The sequence below is a fragment of the Mytilus californianus genome, unplaced genomic scaffold, assembly GCF_021869535.1.
Source record: "Mytilus californianus isolate M0D057914Y unplaced genomic scaffold, xbMytCali1.0.p SCAF_1, whole genome shotgun sequence".
Taxonomy (NCBI): Eukaryota; Metazoa; Mollusca; class Bivalvia; order Mytilida; family Mytilidae; genus Mytilus; species Mytilus californianus.
In genome coordinates, this window is record NW_026262581.1 from 33,570,064 (window position 1) to 33,594,525 (window position 24,462).

At 32.9% G+C, this 24,462-nt stretch overlaps 1 protein-coding gene across 6 annotated transcripts in view; it reads right to left on the minus strand.

Moving 5' to 3' along the window:
- LOC127718983 (hepatocyte growth factor receptor-like) overlaps positions 1–24,462 on the minus strand; it is a 92,513-nt gene that overhangs the window by 26,531 nt on the left and 41,520 nt on the right. The window contains exons 1-3 of one of the 6 annotated variants that reach the window (XM_052225098.1): positions 3,717–4,200; positions 1,674–1,802; positions 874–1,041 (exon numbers count right to left, since the gene is read on the minus strand). The exons of the other annotated variants lie outside the window; for them this stretch is intronic. Of the exons in view, the coding sequence (XP_052081058.1) occupies positions 874–1,041; positions 1,674–1,802; positions 3,717–3,866 (447 nt within the window). The 5' untranslated portion in view covers positions 3,867–4,200. Of the gene's footprint in view, positions 1–873; positions 1,042–1,673; positions 1,803–3,716; positions 4,201–24,462 lie in introns of those variants that run through there. 6 annotated transcript variants of the gene reach the window in all.

The window sequence follows — 24,462 nt, forward strand, 5'->3', positions numbered from 1 at the left end:
TTTCTACAAATGAAACATAACTACAACTTTGAAATCTCTTGCACGCTCTGTTCGTGAACTATTCTTAATATTTATCTATTTGTGTATCAATTTTGCACCTGGATGGCTGTAGTCGCGGTGAAAACCCGTCCGCATCTCATACCTACATCATGAATTTAAAAAAACAGTACACATCATATATCATCTGTTATTTTATTAAAAAATCATGAATTTGTCGCCTGTTTATTTATCATTCTACATCAGAAATTCATCACGGATACAGTGAAAATGACATTTTAGGATTCGCACATTACATACACTGGTTACTTTATTTAGTTCCAGCTTAATTATTTACTTGACAAGTACAGTAGGATTGCTTGTCTACCGGCGTGCTAAGTGGCATTGTCTTGTAATTTTTGATCCGTTGATGTTTGAAGGCTTTACTGTGACTTTGATATAATAAAAAGAAACAGCAAATAAAGTGCTGTTCATTTTGCTTTGGTATTTTCATGGATACGCAACGATTTATTGTCATGAATTGCTACACCATATCCTTTTATTTCCATTATCAAATAGGTGCGTGAATCAGAGGTAGCAAAAACAACACGATAGAGTTTATAATCTATTGTTAAGTTTGCTGAAGGAGTTTGCAGCCGCATCAAAAAAATAATTAGCTGAAATTAACAAAATGTATCACAAGGAACAGCCAGTATCGACGCATTGAAGATGCTTTATATATTTCACATACTAGTTTACAAGGATACAGACTTGTAGAAAGACGTCATACTCTATTCAGACACACAACTTCGAATTTATTCTTAACTGTCAATGTATTAACTATTTAACTTGATTGCATATGTGCTGTACATACTTAATTAGCAGCAGATAACTTACACCCCGAACAAATGGCGGACATGATTGAGTATGCCACATATTGAGTTGACATTTGGTTATTGTAGAACAATGATCGAAACACCATCCGCATCCAATTGGATCATTACTGGTTACACACTCTCCACACGTCTTGTGTAATTTGCATGACGTCATTGACAATTTTGTGACCTAAAAAGAAAATAAACATAAAAGCATTTAAAGTAATTATTCATAAGAACCTACAACTCTCAACCGGAATTATAAAATCTTGAAGTTTTAATATTCAAAATCATATACTGGATCAAATATGAAAACATTATTTCTGTTTTTTCCACTCATTCCGTTGGTTAGAAAACTTTTGATTTTGTCAGAATTTACCTTGGAGTTCGGTATGTTTGTCAAACTTTTTTGCATGAATTTTCTGAATGTTTAATATCAACCACTGGATTTTACTATCCTCTTAAAACCGCTTATAATGCTATCGGTGCTTTTTCGTCTCGTTAGACGTCCCTTTTTTTACATTTTTTGTTCTTAAAGATAATAATTTAGCCATTTGAAGAAATATATTTTTTCTTTAATGTTTTAACATTTGTTGATAGAAAAAACTTATCATGTGAAAACATATTCAAAAAGATCAGATATCATTTCATATGCATCATTTATAATTATTAAATTGAAAATTAAATTCTACTGGTTCCATTTGGAATATAAAAAGTTCAAGCAGCGCAGCCTGTATATCGTTCAAACTGTTATAATTCATTTCAAATCTTTTTATGGTAAAATACTATTTCAATTTGTACATATGCTATTTAGCTAGTCACCTTGTTTCCTGTCAAAAGGTAGAGGTTACTGTGTGTATCTAGAACCATTTCATTACAAACCGGAATATTTCTGTCACAGCTTACGTCACATTTGACGTACGATGTACCTTTTGACGATGTTAACAGTATCTAATAAAAATAGTAACAGATGTTTCTAAATGACAATCAACAGATGTTAGTTTATATATTTCAAGTCTTATCTGTTCATTTTGAGTAGAATTGAATCGGACATAGAAATAAAAATCTATTTAAAAAATGTTAAAAATGTACAAATTCATAGTAATTTACTTGTTAAGAATAAAATCAATCGAAAGACTTAGGCTTTTTTCTCCGTAACCTACCAAGGCATTGATGGCCTTAGCAATATTTGGCGCATTTTTTTTTAAGGATGACGTTTTTTTCAACAAACAATCGACATTCCCATGGGAACCATCTGCCCCCTTTCTTGCCGACTTGTTCCTTTATTCATATGAGGCTGACTTCATTAAGGAACTCCTTAGGAAGAAAGAAAAGAAGTTACCAGTATCCTTTAACTTTACTTTCCGCTATACAGATGATGTTCTCTATCTAAATAATTCAAAATTTTGTGACTAATCTATGCCATTGAACTTGAGATAAAAGATATTACAGATACAAACAAGTCTGCCTCATATCTTGACTTACATCTAGAAACTGACAATGACGGTCGGTTAAAACAAAACTTTACGACAAAAGATATGATTTTAGCTTCCCAATTGTGAACTTTCCATTTCTATACAGCTACATTCCAGCAGCGTCTGCATACGTAGTATATATCTCCCAGTTGATACGATGTTCCAGGGCTTGTATTTCCTACCATGCTTTCCTTGGTAGAGGGTTGCTGCCAACAAGGAAGCTATTTAGCCAAGAACACTAAATGGTGAAGTTGAAATCATCCCTTCGGAAATTTTATAGACGCCATTACGAGTTGGTTGACATTTATGAAATATGCGTTTCACATATGATAGCGGATATGTTCAAAATGTCGTAACTGCAATCCCGTCCCCTTTTCTTCGAATGTGACCTACCGATTTAGATTTATCACCGGGGTTGTACTAACATGAACAACTCGAGAGGTGCCACATGTGGAGCAGGATCTGCTTACCCTTCCAGAGTACCTGAGATCACCCCAGTTTTTGTGGGGTTCGTGTTGCTCAGTCTTAAGTTTTCTATGTTGTGTTTTGTGTAGTATTCATTTCTGGCCATGGCGTTGTCTGTTTATTTTCGAATTATGAGTTTGAATGTCCCTTTGGTATCTTTCGCCTCTGTTTTAATCTGTTTTAATCTAGCCTTCCATATGTTTTGATAGGAGCATCAGTGACGTGTATTTTGCTGGCTAAATGCGCATTTGGAGTACAAGGGTATACCACTGGTATATAACGTGCATTTATTAACAACTAAAATACAACAGATAATAGCATTACCCATGATTTAAAATAAAAAAAGACGTATTTCGAACATTTTTGTCAGAGATGTATCATGTATAAGTATGATGTAGAAAAAATAAATTGTTTTTATTGGTTCTGTTTTGAAATCATTTTTTTAGGTAACACTTTTCATTGACCAAAACTTATTAATTTTCCCTATTTTTAGATATAGCTTAAAAGTAAAAATTATCCGGTTTTCTGGATATTTATGCTGTCAAATTTCAGGGCGAGCTTTTAAAAGGCTTAACATTGTATCGAGCAATTACCTGATAAACGATTTGTTTGACTTGTTTTCTAGTCTTTAGCTTTCTTTATAGTGTTTTGTAGACTGTTGTTTTGTTTGTTTTGTTTTTTTAATGTTTTTTGCTTTGGCGTTGTCACTTTGTCTTTGACTTATGAGTTTAAATATCCCAGTGATATCTTTCACGTCTGTTTAACTGTATGTAAGTGACAGAATCAATAATTAAGTAGCAACAGTAGTTACTTTAAAACTGAATATAATAATTTATATAACTCTAGTTCCATTATTCTAGGATGCGCTCTACAATATTCTTTATATTCAATTCTTCTTTGTTATATCATAGCTATGGTCATTTACCTTTCTTAAAAATCCTGTATTACTTCCAGCAAGAATTATGTCTGCAGAACTATTCATCAGTGGCAAAACAGAGGTTAACAATTCATTGGAGATCTGATAAACGGCTGTATTACTGAAACCGTCACCACGAGCTTCGATTCCATATAGCATCGTCTGGCCACACGATGTTAACTTTTCTTCCTACATTATGTTTTGATTTATTAATAAAACTTTGGTACAAAATTGTGTTAGGTAATGAATTGGAAATATATCTTTACCTACATTTATATCTGTTGTTTCTTTTTTTTTCTTTTCTAGGTCTCTACGAGTTTATTTAAATAAACAAATAAGAAGCATATAGGAGCTTCCATTTCTCATCTTGCACATGTCAACCTTGATTAAAATCACGGATAACTTTACGATACGCAAAACAGGCAAGATGTTGATATCAGCTGGTTACGTACTTTGAGCATGAGTATTTGATTTAAGATTTTTTATCGGTTAATACGTTATAAAATAAGTATGTTTTATGAAAACCAATTTATGTTAATGACTCCAATTTGTTAGTAAGAACATGCGGTAATCTTCTATCTTTAAGATAGTATTTGATATCTGTAAAGAACATCAAAGATGAATAGAATATATCCTAATTAATCTACACAATTTTTTAATTTTTTCTATATTTATTTCTAAACTAATGTTAAAACCCACTTATTTAGACCTAATTTTTGACATAAGACTTGTTCATTTAGCTAAAATGTATGTATATTGATGAAATAAAAATCCCACTGCAGCGAACCCCTATTTAAGAGTCATATTCCAGCTTTCAGGATTAATTTTCCAGAGGGTCCATTAAACAATATATTGGTTTTTGCTATATATTTTAGAAACAATATCAGCAATATTTAAGTACAACGTCAGTATTTTTAATAGTTTAGGATATCAAGTACTACTATAACGTTTTTATTGTTAATCAAATAGAAAATATAATTATATCCATGCTAGTGCTACATGTAGTTGTTATAGGAATATGTAAAAACATTTTATTAGTATTGGTTAGCATTGTAAAATGAAGATGTCACCTATTTGTGTTCATCCTACGAAAAGAACATATAAAATTCTGATAACAAATCTGCTTAACTTTTAAATTGTGGCAAATGTTTCAGATAATTTTAGGATTCACAAACGTAAATATACAATTCGGGTTGGAAATATGCCTTGACAGGGTAAAGTTTGTGAAATTGTGTATGCCGTTTGAAAAGAGTTTTTGTAAACATGGTAAAGCAGCCACCTTTACTTAATGTATTCAGCTCTGTGCTGAGATATTTTAACTCACATTTTAATGGGGCGATATTTTTAAAATAAAATATAAAACTGAAATTGACATCAAACGAACATTTCAAATTTTTTAATAAACATTACAAATCATCATTTATATTATAGGAGATATAAAAACAAATAAGATATAATTTTTTTTTCAATCATTAATGAAAGTGATTTCAAATTAGTGAAATAATAATTCGCTTTTAGCAGTCAAATTAGTTCAATTTTGTCAAAATAAGCTAAGAAGCATCGCTGATGAATTATTCACTTGCAAGTGAATAATTCGACCTCATTGAATTCGTATCCATGTGACCTTAAATTTAAACCCTTAGCTAAAGATGGTTTACGCATGTATTCGGCTATTAGAAGGAAAAGAATATCAACATTGAAAGTGAAACAAGGATGAACCATTTGGTTAACTGATTCAAGTCACAACAAAAATAATTCTTATACCCGTAAAAATGATGAGAAACATAATTTTTAACCTCCATTATGGAATTACACAGACCTAGAGAAATCAACTTGCACGTGGTTGCTGTCTGCTTATATTCATATATATGTTTATATCCGTTTGTATGACCGATGGTTAATTAGATGACGTCTAGAAAAATATACACAGGAAATTTTGATACATATTATCGATTCCATGCATTGTTAATTGTTTATTTTAGACGTTTGTAATTTGGAAATACGTTTTAGTATATTATACATTGTAAATCAAATATGAAAATTTGATTCAAATCGGTGAACATGAATTTGACAGCTTATGCCATTTTAATAAAAACGTTCGTATAATCTTAGGTCAATACCCTTGTGGAACTTATGTCGCTAAAATAACAAATAAAATTTGATGGATTGATGGATTATTGTTGAACGCCACTTCAGCACATTAAGTTATATCATGGCAGTCAGTTTTTTTTCGGAGGAAACCGGAATACCAACTGGAAACATCTGACCTTCGTCCGCTAAACTAGGAATCCTGAACAATAAGGACCGAAGTCGAATGCACCTGCCAAGAGCAAATTACTGCCATTTGACATGCGTACGGAACTGAAATATAAAATACCAAATATAAATGAATTACTTTAATTGTAGATGTTTATTCTTGAACAACTGCATCTAAAAGGAGCCTTATGGACAGAACACGCAAAGAGACAACTGAAAGATAAATAAAGGTAAATCCAAAAAAGAGCTTCAGACGCATGAAATTTATTCATTTTTACAGCACTGGGTCGATCCCGCTGCTGGTGGACTATCAGCCCGAGAGGATTTAATCAGCTCAGATGTCAGTACTTCTGTACTGACATGATTTATGACAATCCATTCTGAAATTATCCGCTGATAACAAGACAACATTAAGAAACTAAGGTTTTAAATCCCTCATGCAAAGGACTTAAGATTGATTCAATATTATTTTAAGGCTTTATTTGGTCAAATAGCTGTTCAATAGTTTCGGTTCTTGGCTTACAAAACTTTGACTTTATGCGATCTTGATAAAGTTAAATCCAGAAAATCGTTTCGGACGCAATTTATAAAGAGTTTTAATTTTCTACACCGCTGGGTCGATTTTATTTTTTTTTCAAATACAAACCAACCTACAAGCAAACGCATAACAGTGTAGCTTTAGGTAATACAAATCTTTTCTAATCAGCCTACACTTTTAAAGCTCCGCAAGGGTAAGCAAATATTGCATAAATAAGTATATATATAAATAAGTTTACCGCAGAAGCAACTGGGCAAGCGGTATAATTGCATTGCCATGATGGTGTCCCCCATGTTTGCGTTCCTTTAAAACATTTTGTCAACACTTCACTTGCAAACTTCTTTATCATTTCATCAATCGCGAAGACACAAATAACTGAACCTTGAGTACTGTCGGCTTGAATGTTATCAACATTGTATGCTCTCACACCAAACGTCATGTATAGCTTTTGTCGCCCGACGTCGTAGTGGGCTGCTATTCCAATATCATACTTTGTAGGAGTTTTACAGGAAATTGGCATTTCTTCATACGAACCGTAATCATTGCTTTCCTTGCATAATTTTGATATTCTTGTTTCATACGAAATGCTTCCTGAATCGTTTATTGATCGAATGAAAACATGAAAAATGTAGTTTTCAGCTTCAAAAATAAGCAAAAACTTCAATTTAAAGTTTTTCCTTTTGGTATCACATACTGAGAGATGAGAATGAGCGGCATAATGACCAAAGTTCCAATTCGTTTTCGAGTATGGTAAGTCAAGTGTTGCAAACTCATTGTAAAAGTAATCTGCTTTTCTGCCGTCATAACTTTGACCAACGAAAAACATATCAAAACCATCTGTGTGGTTTGTGACGAGCATGACGGATGAATTTTCACTTCCAAGATAATTCTTCTTATATTCACCAAAATGATGTTTAAGATTGATATCAGATGCATTGTACATGTAACATATACCTTGGCGCGCTGTTCCACAGACGATCAAGAAGTTTCGGAATGACCTCAATATACTAATATGGTTATTGACTGTTCGGTATCTCATATAGATACAAGAGTTGTCAAAAGAATTACATTGTTTACTATCGTTGACAGGGCCAATTATATCTTTATTCTTTTGTCTTAGGTCCAAATCAAAGTGGAGAAGAATATTTTTTCCTCCTATATATAAACTTCTACTTTCTTCATTTATAATAATTTTAGATAATGGACCATATTTTCTAGGTACTGTGTAGTTCTGGATAAAAGCATGTGTTGCTATGATTCCTGCTACCAGACAAATATCTTCCAATCGGATATACATCTGAAGTAAAAATTTACACTTGGTTTTAAAATATCAATTAAAACATTATCCTGATTCCAATCAAGCATTACTTTATGACAATGTTATATGAAAAATACCTCTGCAAATATACCATGCTTATACTTTTGTACACCAGACGCGCGTTTTGTCTACAAGAAACTCATCAGTGACGCTCAATTTAAAAATAACAAAAGGCCAAATTAAGTTCAATGTTGAAAGGCACTGAGGGCATAACATTCCAAATGGTTTTGCCAAATACAACAAAAGTCATATATTCCTTGGATAGAACTTTCTTAGAAATTCGTCAATAGATGTTTGAGCGTCGTGGCAATCTAACAAGTGAAACGTGTATTATTTCCATGACGTCATTATTAATATATATATATATATATATATATATATACATATATGATAAAATGTGGTTAAGTCTATCAAGGAAGGCGTGTGCCAACGGTAATTTCTTAATGATATAAACGATAACAAAACAAAATTGTATTTAAAAGAGAGGAGAAAGATGCAAATGGACATTCAAAGTCATAAGTCAAAAACAAACTGACTAAGCCATAGAAAACGGAAAGCGACACAAAAACAAAAACAATGTAAAAACAAAATATCGAAACCTACAGACTATCCAACACGAAGCCTACCAAAAACAAGGGGTGATCTCCAGTGCTCCAGATCCTGCTCCACATGTGGCAACCGTCGATTTGATAGTATAAGCACAAACCCGATGATATGTCTAATTTAATAGGTTCCATTCGAAGAAAAGAGGACAGTATGGTGATTACGACAATTAGAATATATCCGGCGTCATCACATATTAATAAACGGTCATCCGACTCGTGATGGAGTCCGTAAAATTTTCGAAGGGATAATTTCAAGTTCACCACTTGGAACTCTTGGTTCAAAATTTTCCTTGTAAGCTGCAGCAACCCTTTATCAAGGAAATCATGACAGGAAATGAAAGCGCTGGAATATTAATTCTACTGGGAGATATATTCTCCATATGCAGGCGCTACCAGCGATGTTGCTACATAGAAATGGACAGTTCTCAATTGGGAAGCTGAAATCATCTCTTTTTTATATATGGCACATCCCATGTTTTGTTTAACCACTTTTGTACTGACTCTATGAAAAAAAAATTAATTGCAGGGCAAAATCACACATTTTGGACGAGGATTTAATTCCTTAAGAACAGGAAATAAATGACAACTTTATGGGATGTGACAGAGTAACTGTACCTGTCGAAATCAGCTACATGTATATATAATTACGTTATTTTGTTTCTTTGCATTATCAATGTTTTTTAAATCATTTCTGAAAACATAATCAAAGCCACACGTTACAAATGTAAGATGTTCCTTTAAAATTTACAACGTCCGTTTTTTTTAGAACGAAGCTTGAAAAAGGAAATACATGTATCAACACTAGCTAAAAACGCTCGGTATAAAAACGTAAGGTGAAGTGTATGGTTGGCATTTTATTTCGTTGTGTGAATCGGTTTCTTTTTAGTGAAATTATAAGCCAGTGCACTTCTCTCATTTCGCAACCATATTATTCGCGATTGCCCACCTCAATGTTATTGGAAGACAATGTTTAAGCACAAACAAAGTACAAATTTCTATAAAATAGTTCTCAGCTTTTTACATCGTCTAACTTTTACCGCACATTGCAGTTTAAAACATCCGGGTTTCTAGATATTAGCAAGAAAGAAGGCATTGGGGCCTTAAAACAGATTTTATTCTTATTTCATTACTGCAAATTAGAGAATGTCAGTAACACAGATTCATATATTGATTAAAACATTTGTTGATTAATTTTACTCCTTTTAAATTTAATGTTCATTTCTGTTTTGATTTAATTTTACAATAACCTCGCAGTTTTATTGTAAAATCACGACATGTAATATACATGTTCCATATTTTGTCATTCTTGATTAGTGTTTAGCCTTTTTTTGTCTTATATATAATTAGTTGTACATTCAAAATGTAATGACAACACGACAGAAATTGAATAAATAACACATAAGCATTAGTTTGAGGAAGATAACATATGCGTGCACCTCGTGTATTACGATATGTTGATATCCTTCGCCGAGATCTGTAGATTAAAAAATAACAAATATTGAACGAAGACAATATATCTGTCATAAATTAGATTATTGTTGAAATAAGGAAAAGCAACACGAATTCAACTCAAACCGATATTCACTCAATTGCTCCCGAAGGGTTGTTAGTGATTTTCGCCGTGTTACTCTTGTTGAATAAAACGTTGAGTGAAACAGTGATAGAATATCAAAAATAGATGCATTAATTCCAGAACAATGATTGTTTCTGTTGTTGTTCACAAATGTTGGTCTATGGACTGTAGGGAATGTTTGACATATTGAATAGACACCTATATTTTTTTTGAGACTATAGATTAGTTTGTTGTTATTTGTGTCGTTGGGTTGCTGACTCATTGGCATTTACCCTTGTTGTACATAGAAATAAATATATCCGTATAATTCAGAGAAAACATCACGGATTGCCAACGCTTATATGCTACGTATGTCAATTTGGTTGTCCTATTATTAAGCTGGTATTACAACCATATTATAATGTGAGGTTTCTGTGATGTTTATTCTCATATATGACTTTGTAAAACAAAATGAATGAAAATAACCTAGGTATGATAGCGTATTGTTGCTACAAGAATAAGTACTCGAATGCTAGATCGGATTCCTATTCAAAGCAGTAACACTTTGACTTTACTTTACTTCTTTTCTCTTTTTCCATTCCGATCATGTTTTGTGTATAATTAGAAGTACTTACGTACTGTGGATTCATTTATTTTCGTGGGTACCAATTTTCGTGGATTGAGGAATGCCTGTATTTTCGTGGATATTTGATTTTGTGGGTTTGCTAAAGTCTGCATACCAATCTATAGAAAATTTGCAATTCGTTGAACATTTGAATTCGTGGTTCACTTGTACCGATAAAATCCACGAAAATTGGTATCCAACGAATAATAATGAATTCACAGTATCTTCAATATCCATTTCTTATCAATGCAATAATTTTATATAAAAAAAGATGTGGTATGAGTGCCAATGAGACAACTCTCCATTAAAGTCACAATTTGTAAAAGTAAACCATTATAGGTCAAAGTACGACCTTCAACACGGAGCCTTGGCTCACACCGAACAGCAAGCTATAAAGGGCCCCTAAAATGACTAGTGTAAAACCATTCAAACAGGAAAACCAACGGTATAATCTATATAAAAAACGAGAAAACGAGAAACACTTATGAACCACACGAACAAACGACAACTACTGAACAACAGGTTCCTGACTTAGGACAGGTGCAAACAAATGCCGCGGGTTTAAACGTTTTAACAGGCGCCAACCTTCACCCTAACCTGGAATAAAAGTGTAACATCACAACATAGAAAGACACACTATAAAATATCAATTGAAATGGCTTAACTGAATCAAAAGACATATTAACAAAAACAAGCACATTATTTAAGTCGTGATCGGAATTGTAAATCGGGGAAACAATTAAAGTCTTGTAACTAAGGAAGGACAAACCAGCAATTAAATAAATTGAAAGAGAATTTCTTTTATTTATCTAACAATAAAATAAAGTTTTAAGGAAATCAATCCAATCATATTGGAGTTAATGCACGATTTGGGAAAACATGTATTGATTCAAACGGTAAAAGTACCATAACTCTGGAAAGACGAACTAAAATAAAAAAAAACAAATAGAGCTTCCTTTCATCAATCACAACAATTATGTAAATTTTAAAGGAAATAAATCTAGGAATACCAGAATTAGACATCGATATGTGAAAACTTGCATTAATTCAAACGGCAAAAAGTCCAGGAACTCTGGAACGACAAAACCAACAAAAGTTGAGACTCCAAATGGTGTGTTGCATAAGAATCATTTATTTTATGAGGATCAGATAACCATTTACCACATGACATCTTGTTTTGCATGTTTTTTTATCTTCTCTGATTTAAGACCACCGATAACTTATTTTTACCCTCACACAAGCAGTCCATGGTGTTTGCCTTTTTTTCATATGAAAATGAAAATTTGTAAAATTATACCCGAATTAGTATATAAATATATTCATAACATTTAAAGGATTGCCATTATTTTGTAAACAGAGAACATTAAGGAAAAAAAAATAATGAAACGGATGTCGGCATAAATAGAACAAATCATAATGCTTCTGTCAGTGTTTCGGTTCGTTTTTTTTATTTTTATTTTATTTTGTAAAGGTTTCCGTGTTTGTTATCATTATCTATTGTATAAAAAAGTGGGAAGCAAATAAATTGCATGAAATAACACGAAAGTAATAAAAATTTACATTTGAAACATATAATGTATAAAGTTCTAAAATTATAAATAATTTGTTTACTTATACATGTAGATATCGTAAAACATTAGCCATGGGCCACAGTATTAACCATTTTGGCGAGTGATCAAGGAGTTAGAAAAAGGTCAAATTTTCTGAACGGTTTATTAAGGATAAGACGCTATAGTTCCAAGTTAAATTTGGTGTAAAAAAGTTGGATTGCAGAAATTTTATAATTCAACTGAATTATAAAAGTGAAAATTGAAAGGTGTATTTTGTGTATTACATTTACGATAGTGAATTAAAACGTAAATATTTAGTTCACACTGTTGCAGTCCCTTTGTAGGAAACCAGTGCCTCTCACCTGAAACAGTATGAGAATACACTTTTACCATAAATTTCATGATCAGGATCTCGGTAATGGCTTTCAAGAAGGGGCTACAGAAAAGAAAACCTTTATGTCTTTTATGTATCTAAATTTGTTGTTTGAATTGCATATTTCTTTGTTATCTTACAACATTGCAAATTTTACTATTTTCGATAATTTTGCATACACTTTAAAATATGTGTTTAATACTGCTTAACCACTTTCTTGTCTGTAGTATTTTGACATTTACGTATCAATATGGTAAAAGCAAAAGGACCGGATGAAAAACTCAAAAACTCAAAAAAAAAAAAAAAAAAAAAAAAAATGCAACAATTCAAAAAGTTTCTAGATAGAAATGTAATGCAAAAAGATTGAAATACATAATTATTGGAGTAAATTCGAAAAATATATATAAAACTTACTTTTTGGCAATTTGAATGTCACCTATTCTAATATTGAACACTGAATAGCTCCTGATAAATCATACCACTCTTAGTACTTCAACTTCATGAAGCCCATCCTCATCACATAGATCGTTGTTGAATTTCCTTTTTTTAGAATATAGTACATTGACTGTTTGTACTTATTTAAACTACTAAAATAACGAGGTCCAATTTGTTAGCCTGCAAGACGTAAAAAAGCCAAAGAGTTCAACTTTACATATAACTAATACAGAACAATAGTATTGATTAAAAATTATACTATTCCAGGGCCTTTTGTTTTCCACATAATTAATATTACCAATAATTAACAAGTTCGGGGTCGATTCCGATACCGAAACCTATAGTATATGTCACATGTAGTTTCCGGTTGTAGTAAGTAAACCAGGACGGATTCAAACAGAAAGTTTTTTAAAGCAGATAAAACTGTGTGCCTTCTAATCAGCATGACTTTATCAAATGACAAACCGAATACTTAAATCCGGGCTTAAAATGAGGTACTTTAATTCAGTCACGTACTCGCGTATTCTAGTATTTTAGTATGTATGATTTGTATGCCTTCACAAACTTAAGCAAACATTAGGACTGCTCCCGAATAGTATTTCTTTCTGTTCACAAGAGTGATCGTGATGATCCGTTGTTCTTCTCCTTTGACTAAAGTTAAGACTTATAATCTCCATTTTCACTTAGAATACACGTGTACGTAGAGGGATAAACTCTCTTTACGCAAAGGAATCCCTGCAAGAACTCTTGTCTCGTTAAATGCTAAAGACTTCCTACCCGTATCCAGCATACCTTTTACGAAGTGTATTGTGGACTTGATCGTGTTTACGTCGTTTTTCGTTTTTGTCAGTGCTTTGTTAGTTTCTCTTGACATATGAATGTGCCCTTGTATTTCTTCCAGGGGGCCTCGATGGCCGAGTGGTCAACTTTGAGTAGTTCAACTTATGTATCACTAGCTTGACAACACTGAGGTTGTGAGTTCGAACCCCACACATGGTAGGTGCGTTCGAATGTAATTATGTTTGACTAGTATTGCCAGTTTTTCTGTCGAAGGTCAGGGGTTTGCTCCGGGCACTTCGGCTTCCTCCACAAATAAACACTAGCCGCTGCAAAATAGACAACAGTGGAAGAAGTGGCGTTAAATACCAACAACTTAAATCGATCAATCTGTATATCTGCCACTTCTTAATTTTTAAATTACTATCAAATACACGATTGAATTAAGTTTTTTGACAACATATTTTGGTCATAATGTACCGCAGAGAAATATTTTCCTTTCAACCAATGATGAACGATCGTAAACGTTTTATTAAATAATAATACGGATTGTACTTCATATATCCATGTTTTCTTCAAACAAGTCGGTGTTTCCATTTACGTTTTGAATAATATATTTAAGTAAGGGTTAAACAAGAGGGTTGTTCATCACTTCTCTCATATATTCATCCTCTTCTTTCTCTAATCTCCTTCTACCGTGTGTTCCTTTTTCTCCTTTTCGTTTTCTTCAAAATTTTAGATATCTTTCCCCTTCACACATACCTGTTTTAGAGGGAGAATGAATTATCCACCATTTGAATCCTTACTCCTCTTGCCTTATTCCGACCAAATGACACAGAAATTAACAACTATATGTCACCGTACGGTCTTCAACAATGAGCAAAGCCGTTACTGCATAGTCAGCTATAAAAGACCTGAAATGATAAATGTAAAACAATTCAAACAAGAAAACTAATAACGGCCTAATTTATGTGCAAACTAATGAACGAAAAACAGATATGTTACACAGCAACAAACGACAACCACAGAATTACAGGCTGCTGACTTGGGACAGGCACATACAGAATGTGGCGGGATTTAACTCGTTTGAAGGCGCCAACCCTCCCGCTAACCTTGGACAGTGCTGTAACAGTACAACATAAGAACAACCTATAAAAATCAGTTGAAAAAGGCTTAACTCATCAGATGGATACAAATAGAAATACATCTAACAAAACACAGAGTGGACGTGGACGTGGACGGGTACTTTTACATCCACATAACAAAAAGACACTAAGCACAGATCTGAGATTACTTGCAGTTACTGACAGCTAGTTCAAAGCCAATAACAACTAATAAAAAAAATCATGCATCTAAGAACATTTTGGCCACTTAAGATCTAAGATATTGGAAAGGTGTTTCTCGTGAGTTAAGGACACAACTACCTCTTATTTTTCAATTTAACTGTGATGGTGACCTTAAACTTCTGAATTAAACGTAGAGAAGTGGATCGGTTTCAGATATGAAGTATACAGTATTCGGTCAAAACGTAATCATAATATCGACTAAAGCACATTATATCAAAAAGTTGTGACCGCAAACAGTGAAGAAAAATGATCCACATCATATAAAAATACAAGTTTTTGAAATAGAATAAGAACATATTCTATAAAGATGTTCGCCTATGAGATTTTGAAAAGCGCACATCATATAAAAGACATATTGCACATATAGCAGGGTTGCATATATTATTACGATATATGCACAAGATATAATCTCAAAATTAAATCCTATAAAAGTCATAGCACACCATATAATGACAAATGTGCATCGAAATTTTAAGTTTCACACCAAATGATGCCAAAGTTAAAGGCCAGAATCACTTTACTTCTATTTAATGAAAAAAACACAGCTTTAATGAAATTGGACATAATGTTAATAAAAGTTCCAGACAATGGGACATTAATTAATGATGATCACATAATGACAGGTGTATATATCTTATATATATGATGTTTCAACATTATATAAAGGCAAAATGCACTTTACAACTTATAAGTCACATCGTATAAAGGTTAAAGTACATCAAATTCTGAAAATATATGTTACAGGCATTTTTTAAATTTAGGCATTTTGTAAAATGCCTTAAAACTTTAGGCATTTTCTAAAATGCCTGCAAGATTCAGGCATTTTACATAATGACTAATTTTTCTAGGCATTTTACAAAATGCCTGGAAAAATTGAAAGGCATTTTCGTGTTGCTTAGTCTTTAGTTTTCTATGTTGTGTCATCTGTACTATTATTTGTCTGTTTGTCTTTTTATTTTTGGCCATGACGTTGTCAGTTTGTTTTCGATCTATGGGTTTGACTGTCCCTCTGGTATCTTTCGTCCCTCTTTTACAAAATGCCTGAAATTATTTTATAGAATGAAATGCTAAAAAAACAATTGAGAGCTTTGAACAACAGAGCAGTTTTATTTATGATAATTACTGAATGTCCAAGCTTGCAATTTAAGAGTTTTAATAATCAAAAATAAGTTTTATTGAATTATTCCAAATTCACACAAGCACAGAACTCGACAATTATTTGTTATTTTTTAAAATGTTTGGATGACAGAACTGTTACACAATATTTGTCCTATTTTTAGCAAATACATTGTTTGGCGTCAAATCTGGTTTTAGCACTTCGACCACATTTGGAGAAACCTGGATCATGACACATTTAGCTGTTTCATTACCTTTTCTGATAAAACACTTAACGTTCGACAACATTGGGTTTCGCAATAAGCACACACGTCACACATGAATATCTTCTTTTTCGTGTTCCGAAAAGATTCGAAGTACATTATCATGATTAGTCTGACATGCATCTTTTGGCTTATAGCTTTTAACGGACTGAATCAGAACTGCCCCTGACGGGTAATGCAGCTATAACAAGAGACGCTTACCCTGTCAATGCACCGTTATTTGTCTCTTCTTGGTCAATTTTCGAGATTTTAACCACAGTTAACTACTGTCTTATTAATTCATTAGATTGCAAAGACCCATGAATTTCCTTGAGGCAGTGAAGATGAAGATACTCATATCTTTGCATCACAACCAAATACGGCCTTGTATGGCGAAACCCATGCTATAGAGGGAAATTTGTTTGGGATGTGGATGTATACATTCTCATTCTTTCTGAACATTGGGGACATTAAATATATTGCCGCATGTTAGTAAAGTGCAACACTCTCTGCACGTTAAGAACTCTTTGACCGTTCTACAGGTGGAATTTTCTATCCCTATCTAAAATACCTTCATTTCAAGCGGCAGTCCAAATTCCTGTCCTTTATCCAGGTTAATCTACTGCAGAAATAACCCATATGAATCATAACCAAATTTCTCGTCTTAAAAATGCATGAAATATTTGCTACTGAAAGCAAACAAACCAATCGGTCAATTAAAACAAACTTCTTTTTCTCTGCTTCATATGTTTCACTTCACTGTTTTGAACCTGGATTTTCTTAAAATTCGTTTGTAAATTTTGTTCTATTAAAAGAACAAATTGCCCTTCTGCCATTTTGACAAAATAATCATAAATTTACTATCTAAAATACAGAGTGAGTACATACTTAACGTAGTTTCACTAAAAAGAACATATTATATGACATACAAACTTTCCCAGCTGGTTTTTGAAGAATACATTAATTCTACTGAACCATTAGTTATTTTCTGTACAAGATGTTGTGTTTTTGTCCACTTTTTGTCAATGATATCCTTCTTCTACAAATTGCCTGAAAGTGAACAGGTAATTTGTTGAATTTTGTTTCAAAATTTCAGTCATTTTACAAAATGACTAGGTATTTTTAGTCATTTTATATAATGCCTGTCAAGGTTAGGCATTTTATAAATTGCCTGAAAATTCAGTCATTTTGCAAAATGCCTAAATTTAGAAAATGCCTGTAACATATACAATGCAAAATATGAATATATGTACAATTCACGCACATCATATACTTATTTTACAAGCACAAAGTATAATGGCAAGATCACATCATATAAAACTTTGTCACGTAATATAAAGGATAGGCGACTTCATATAAAGCAGATTGCACCGTCTTTTAAGGTCTTTTAAGGTTTCTGGATTTCTTTTTATACAAATCTGTCCTGTTACACTTAGTCTTTGTCATCCCCTCTTTTATTCTGGTAATACATCTATGATCATGCAGGAATATATATAATATAATGATTATTAATAAATAGTTTAGTTCGAAATGCTATGGACTAATAAAGCATGAGAAAATTAAAAATTTTAAATAAAATATAAGGAAGATTTGTAATCTTTGGGAGATCTATGGGTTTCGAAACAACATCAATAAAGTTTAAGGATGGTTTTAAGTGTTCTTCCGATTGACCTTTTCCTCAAAATAAGTAAAACATCCGTAAGTGTTTTGCGGGTCAGCTGTACCCTATCACAAAAATAGGTTGACCGATCAAAGATAATCGTAAATATAATTAAATAACAGAAACATTTGAAAGGTCCAAAAGGAAAACCACGAAAAATATCATTACACTAAACACTATAGAGAAAACAAAAACTTAAGCATAAAGAACCTCAGTTAAACTAAGAATCAAAAAGAAAAAAGATGTGGTGGACAAAAAAATATCCAAACATACTGCAAATAAATGCAATGGTTAAACAAAAAATGCAGAATGCTGTCAACTTAGATTTGTCCCTTGCGATCGACCTGCAACTCCGGCAGTAATATCAATGTTAAAGATCTGCTTAGTTTTTACCTTGCAGGTTGTATGAAAACCACATCCGGTCAGAAAGGGAGTGGATACCCCATATTCTTTGTTTTTCTATTATACTATAATCGAACCCTCGTGTAGTGAGAGTGCAAAATCCTTGCACGTTCAAGGACACTTGCAAGTTCAATGGCACTTACAAAGACTCTTAGCGATCCGTATATGACCTTGACCAAGTCAAATGAGGTAGGCTATTTTTATGTGTTTATCTCAAAAATATCAAATTAAATGGAAGGAAATTTCTGGAAAAAATTTACATTGGAAAAATTTGGGTCGGGATTGAAACAAGTGAGCATTGAAAACAAACAAAGATTTTCAATGGAGTTCCATGCACAATATTTTATATACTGCTAGTGCGGTGATAAACAGGCAAAAAATTGTCTAAATATTGAGTTTAATCTCCCCAAATAACACACGTCTTAAACTGATCTTAGATGAAACATACATATGTTTACTTTATTTTCCCCCTGTCGTAAGAAATTCTTATGGTAACAATTTCCTACAAAATCGTTTTTCCGAATAGACAATTTTTGTAATGTTGTCATCCACCTATTTCAAAATATTTATTTAAACTTATATGCCTACATTTTCTTCCACAAAATTCAATTTTTGAAATAACCATTATTCTTAATTGTCAGTTTAGATTCTTATTGACAATTTATCTATAAAATTGTAAATTTTCAAGATGTTTAAAAATATCGCATTTGTTCGTACAAATATAGACATAAACTTTATCTGCTTGTCCCTACATGTACTGCTTTGTATCTAATTGTGTTATAAACTTGTAAAACATCCTAAAGGGTATTTCTGATAAAAATTTCTAAAAACAGGTATAAAAATTATAAAGTTATTGATGATTAAATTAAAATTATAAAACTCCAAGTTTAACACGGACATTGATCACTCTTCTAACGGTCATTAAGTTTTGATAAGCACTCAAGTAATATTTCAATTTTTCAGTATTTTTGGTATAATTATATATAATGCTTTCCAGCTTAATGTTGTTATGTATAAACACACATGCTTTTATACGTTTACATTTTTGTATTTTTGACTTTTTATATTAGAGCTAAATCAACGAAGGACATTGCGAGTTAATTCCGCATTGATTCGTCCAGCCCATTGAACACTTGCGCTATTAAGCTTCATTGTCTGTAAGGGCGACCACTTCGACAGGTATTACGTTAGACTTTCCATCAAGATGACCGAATATGAAAAAGTCAATTAGATCTAGAGGTATTCCAAGTTTCCAAGTAATCGAACGGGTTTTTTTTTCTCTCTCCCCGAATTTGTTTTTTTAATCTGCCAACGAAAATAAACAATCATTACTTCAGATTTTATAGAATTTTATTATATGTTACAAAATAAAAAAAAACGTATGCACTACTAGTATTTGATATTGAAGAACTTGCTCTATCTGAATTTTTACCCATCTCAAATTGTAGAACGTATTTGTGCAAGGTGTCATTGACTGTATCGACATAACCCATTTACGGGTGGACACATATTAATCTGCACATTATCCATGTCGATAGAGAGTTTGGATATTGACACTTTTACGGATAGAACTGGTAGAGAGTGGTCTCGTTGACATTCATAGCACATCTCCTTATTTTCATATTAGAAATATCTTGATACGGACGTTTTAAATCTTTGTTTTTACTTTTCTTTATCCCTGAAAAATTCAGATGATCTGTGGTTTTAAACAGTGACTATTACTTTCACCAAGTGCATAAGACGTTACGAACTTGAACATATGATAAGCTCTGTACTTATGTGAATCCTCACTTACAATTGCTTGATATGACTTCTCACAGAAAATGTAACATGACGGCTTTCAAAGTTCTTAAACAGATGCCAGATTGTCAAACAGTGATATTGATGAATATCTTCAATTTGCAAGAAAACTTGTCGCAATGTTGTATGATCAAACGGAAAACTAAACAGCGTGTACAGTTGTCCTAAATATATTACGGATAAAACTTGCTTCTTATTAAGACACGTCTCTGGCCAAGCCACTCCCTGATGAGTTCACGTTAGACATTTAACCTCAAGCATTCAACCAAAATGATTGATTCACATCTAAGAAAATCACTTCCGTGATCTCCGCTAAAATTTGGACGGATTGAAGTCATTGTTATAAGATGTTCCAATGTTTTGTATTTCTAACAAGTACTGAACCAAGTCTCAATCATGCGTCCACGCTTTGTTTTGCTTGAAAGTGAAGCATAAATAACGAATCTGAATTTTAATCAGATTATAATGTCTGTAATTAGTACAAAATTATAAGTTAGCTACTTTAGAATAGAGACAAATATTCCTTTTCTTAATGGGGATGTACCTCTTGCGGCGTCCTATGAAGTGTACATTTGTTAACTCATATAGCTTTTAATGACACTAACCTTGCATTAGCACACATTAAAAAACATTTACAGGGTTAGAGATATCACAATACTTCAAAAAGTTTTAATTCGGTATATTTGATAGAAGGTTGCTGCTTATAAGGTTGCTTTTAAGCAAAGACTTCCAAGTAGTGAAGTTAAAATCATTCCTTCGAAAATTTTACGTCCGCCATCAAGAATTGGTTGACCGTTATGAAATATCTGTTTCAAAGATAACGGCGGATATGTTCCAACTATTGTAACCACAATCCTGTTATCCTTTCCTCGGAAGTGACCAACCGAATTAGCCTGATCACCTGTTTGTACTTACAGGAGCAACATGACGGGTGCCACATGTGAAACATACGTAACCCCCTCCACCAATAAACCACCATCAACAACAACACCACATACACACACAAACACAAACACACACGTTGTGCCTTTACCAGACCAGACTATTGACCCAATGTTCATCGCTGAATATTGAATTTAATATTTTTTCCTGAGGAGTAAGGTGTTCATTGTTGATGTTATGACCATATAATTGATATTCATGTCAACACCGAAGTGTTGACTACTGGGCTGGTAATACCCTCGGGGACGAAACGTCCACCAGCAGTGGCATCGACCCAGTGGTGTAAGAAAGGCGAAATATATCATTTTTTACATTTTTCATTTCGGGGCCTTTTATAGCTGACTATGCGGTACGGGCTTTGCTCATTGTTAAAGCCGTACGGTGACCTATATTTCTGGGTCATTTGGTCTCTTGTGGAAAGTTGTCTCATTGGCAATCATACCACATCTTCTTATTTTTATATTATATAAGAAATGACTAATACTTTAAACAAAATTACAATTCAATATAGTACAAATTTACAAATAATCAAATTAATCAATACTGATAAATGTTTCAAATTCAGCTGTATCTTCTGTTTCACTATTTAAAGTTGAATTGCTACAATAAAAATATACCTCCGGTTTACGAATTTGGTTTCTGAATCCTAACATAACGTGTACACATCACGGTTACGGCTGCCCTTTTGACGGCTGTTCTAAAGTCTCCAAACCATAAAGTTTACGTTGACATACAAAACTGTTGTATGATACCATACTGTCCAGTACTTTTACCATTTGGCTGTTTATATCCATAAAATTGAGAATGGAAACGGGGAATGTGTCAAAGAGACAACAACCCGACCAAAGAGCAAAAAAACAGCCGAAGTCCACCAAAGGGTCTTCTACACAGCTTCAGCTGCCCCCTAAACAAAGATGTGTACTAGTTCAGAGAAAATGGACGTCACACTAAACTCCGAAACAATATAGATGAACCAAAATTAAAAAAAAACATACAAGACTAACAAAGGCCAGATGTTCCTGACTTGGGACGGGCACAAAAAAGCGGCGGGGTTAAACATTTTTTGTTAGATCTCAACCCTCCCCCTACACCTTTAGCCAATGTGCTCTAATCAATAGTGTGCGCCATACTACATACTACCAACTACTAAGCCCTATGACTGGGACCTATCGAAATACATACTATACGTCATAATACGATACAAACGCTTATGTATTACAAATATCGCATAAATAATTATGAATACTAAATAAGATTGCGACACATTGAATAATGCTTGACTTTACACAATAAATAACTACGGCATATATCGCATAATGCCTTACTTTATTTACTCAGATTTTATAAACCGTCACCAGTGTCTGAGCAGAAAGTTGATGAACCAGGGTTATGTCAAGGAACGTCTGGTCCTTTTTCTAAAAAAAGTTCATCGGAAGATACCAAGACCTTGTTCATAAGTATTCCGTATCAACTTCACAAATAATACATGATGATCTCGAAGTATAGATTCTAGGTACTGACATTGTTTATCATCTCAGTTACGTGTTATAGCGCTCTTTTATTTGTCTTTGTAAATTATTACCTTTACTGTTTAGTCCATTTTTGGTAATATCCCTTTGGCGTGGCTCGGTACTTCGTCATTGTGTTATTGTCAATTTTTATATTCTTGTCTTTCATTTTTACTTATGTGCTTTGTCTATATGCCATTTTGTGTTTTTCTTTGTTGACATATTTGTTTGTTTTTATAGTGATTAAAATAATAACATAATGTTGACTACTGTTCCCCTATTTTTGACATTTTCATCTATAATGTCTGTTGGTTTTGTTCACACTTTGTTGTCAATATAATGGAATTTTATGCGACTGTCATACAAGTTAGAGGTTTAGCTAGCTATAAAACCAGGTGTAATCCACCATTTTCTGCACAAGAAAAAGCCTGTACCAAGTCAGGAATATAACAGTTGTTTTCCATTCGTTTGATGTTTTTGAGCTTTTGATTTTGCCGTTTAATAAGGGACTTTCCGTTTTGAATTTTCCTTGGAGTTCGGTATTTTTGTTATTTTACTTTTTACATAATAAATACTTACGGCATATCGCATAACGCCTTACGTTACATATCACATAATTGGCTATCAGCGATGGGGTCGATTACTTTGAAATGTAATTGATCAAATCACGATTAGTTTGATTATTTAGTGTAATCGATAACATTACAATTACACGGAAATGATAAAACGCAAATAAATAATTTGATGGTAGATTTAATGCATGAATACATTCAAATTAAGTTTTCATATGTTAACATTTTTTGTCCTCATCGTAACGCGTTACCAGGGACATGGAAAGACCGGGCGTCCGTCCGTCTGTCCCGTGTGTCCATGTGTCCGTCCGTCCGGTCTTGTTAGCGTTCTAACAGGTACAATTATTGCCAGATTTTTTTTATAAATTATACTATAGGTTAATAACAGCTATATCTCGGACAAGTTCTATAATGGTGGCCGATCGACTTTTCTAAAAAGAGTTATGCCCCTTGGAAATATTAAATTTATGGAAAATGGCCTCGTTAGCGCTCTCACGGGTACAATTCTTGCCAGATTTTTATAAAACTTATACTATAGGTTAATATCAGCAATATCTCGGACAAGTTCTATAATGGTGGACGATCGACTTTTTTAAAAAGAGTTATGCCCCTTGGAAATATTAAATTTATGGAAAATAGCCTTGTTAGCGCTACAAAAAAAGTGTTTTATTTAGTTATTGCCCTTGTACCTTGGATAGATAAAATATGTGCAACGCTGGGGGACATTGAAACTCTGTTAATGTTGTTCGATTTCTGGAAGCGGCTAAAACATGATGTCTTCTTTCAACAAATGTTCAACAATTATTGGAAAGCTTAGTTAGTCTCTGTCGTTTTGACCTATACAACTTAAATAGGGATTTCAATCGTTTAGAGTTAGCAAAGGACTTCCTCATACTCAAATAGTGTGTGGGTGAGGGCTTTAAAATCCGAGGACCCGTAAAGAAAAGAATATGCACGAAAAAAACTCTAGCAGTCATTCTTCAAGATATATATGTCTATGGAAGAGAAAAAACTGTGATCTATAAAAACGAATATATATATATATATATATAAAGTGCCAAGAAAAATCAACATAACAATGTTGGAGTAGATCTGATTCTTTACTTCCTCCCCGAGCGAGGTTGGAACCTGTACTTTT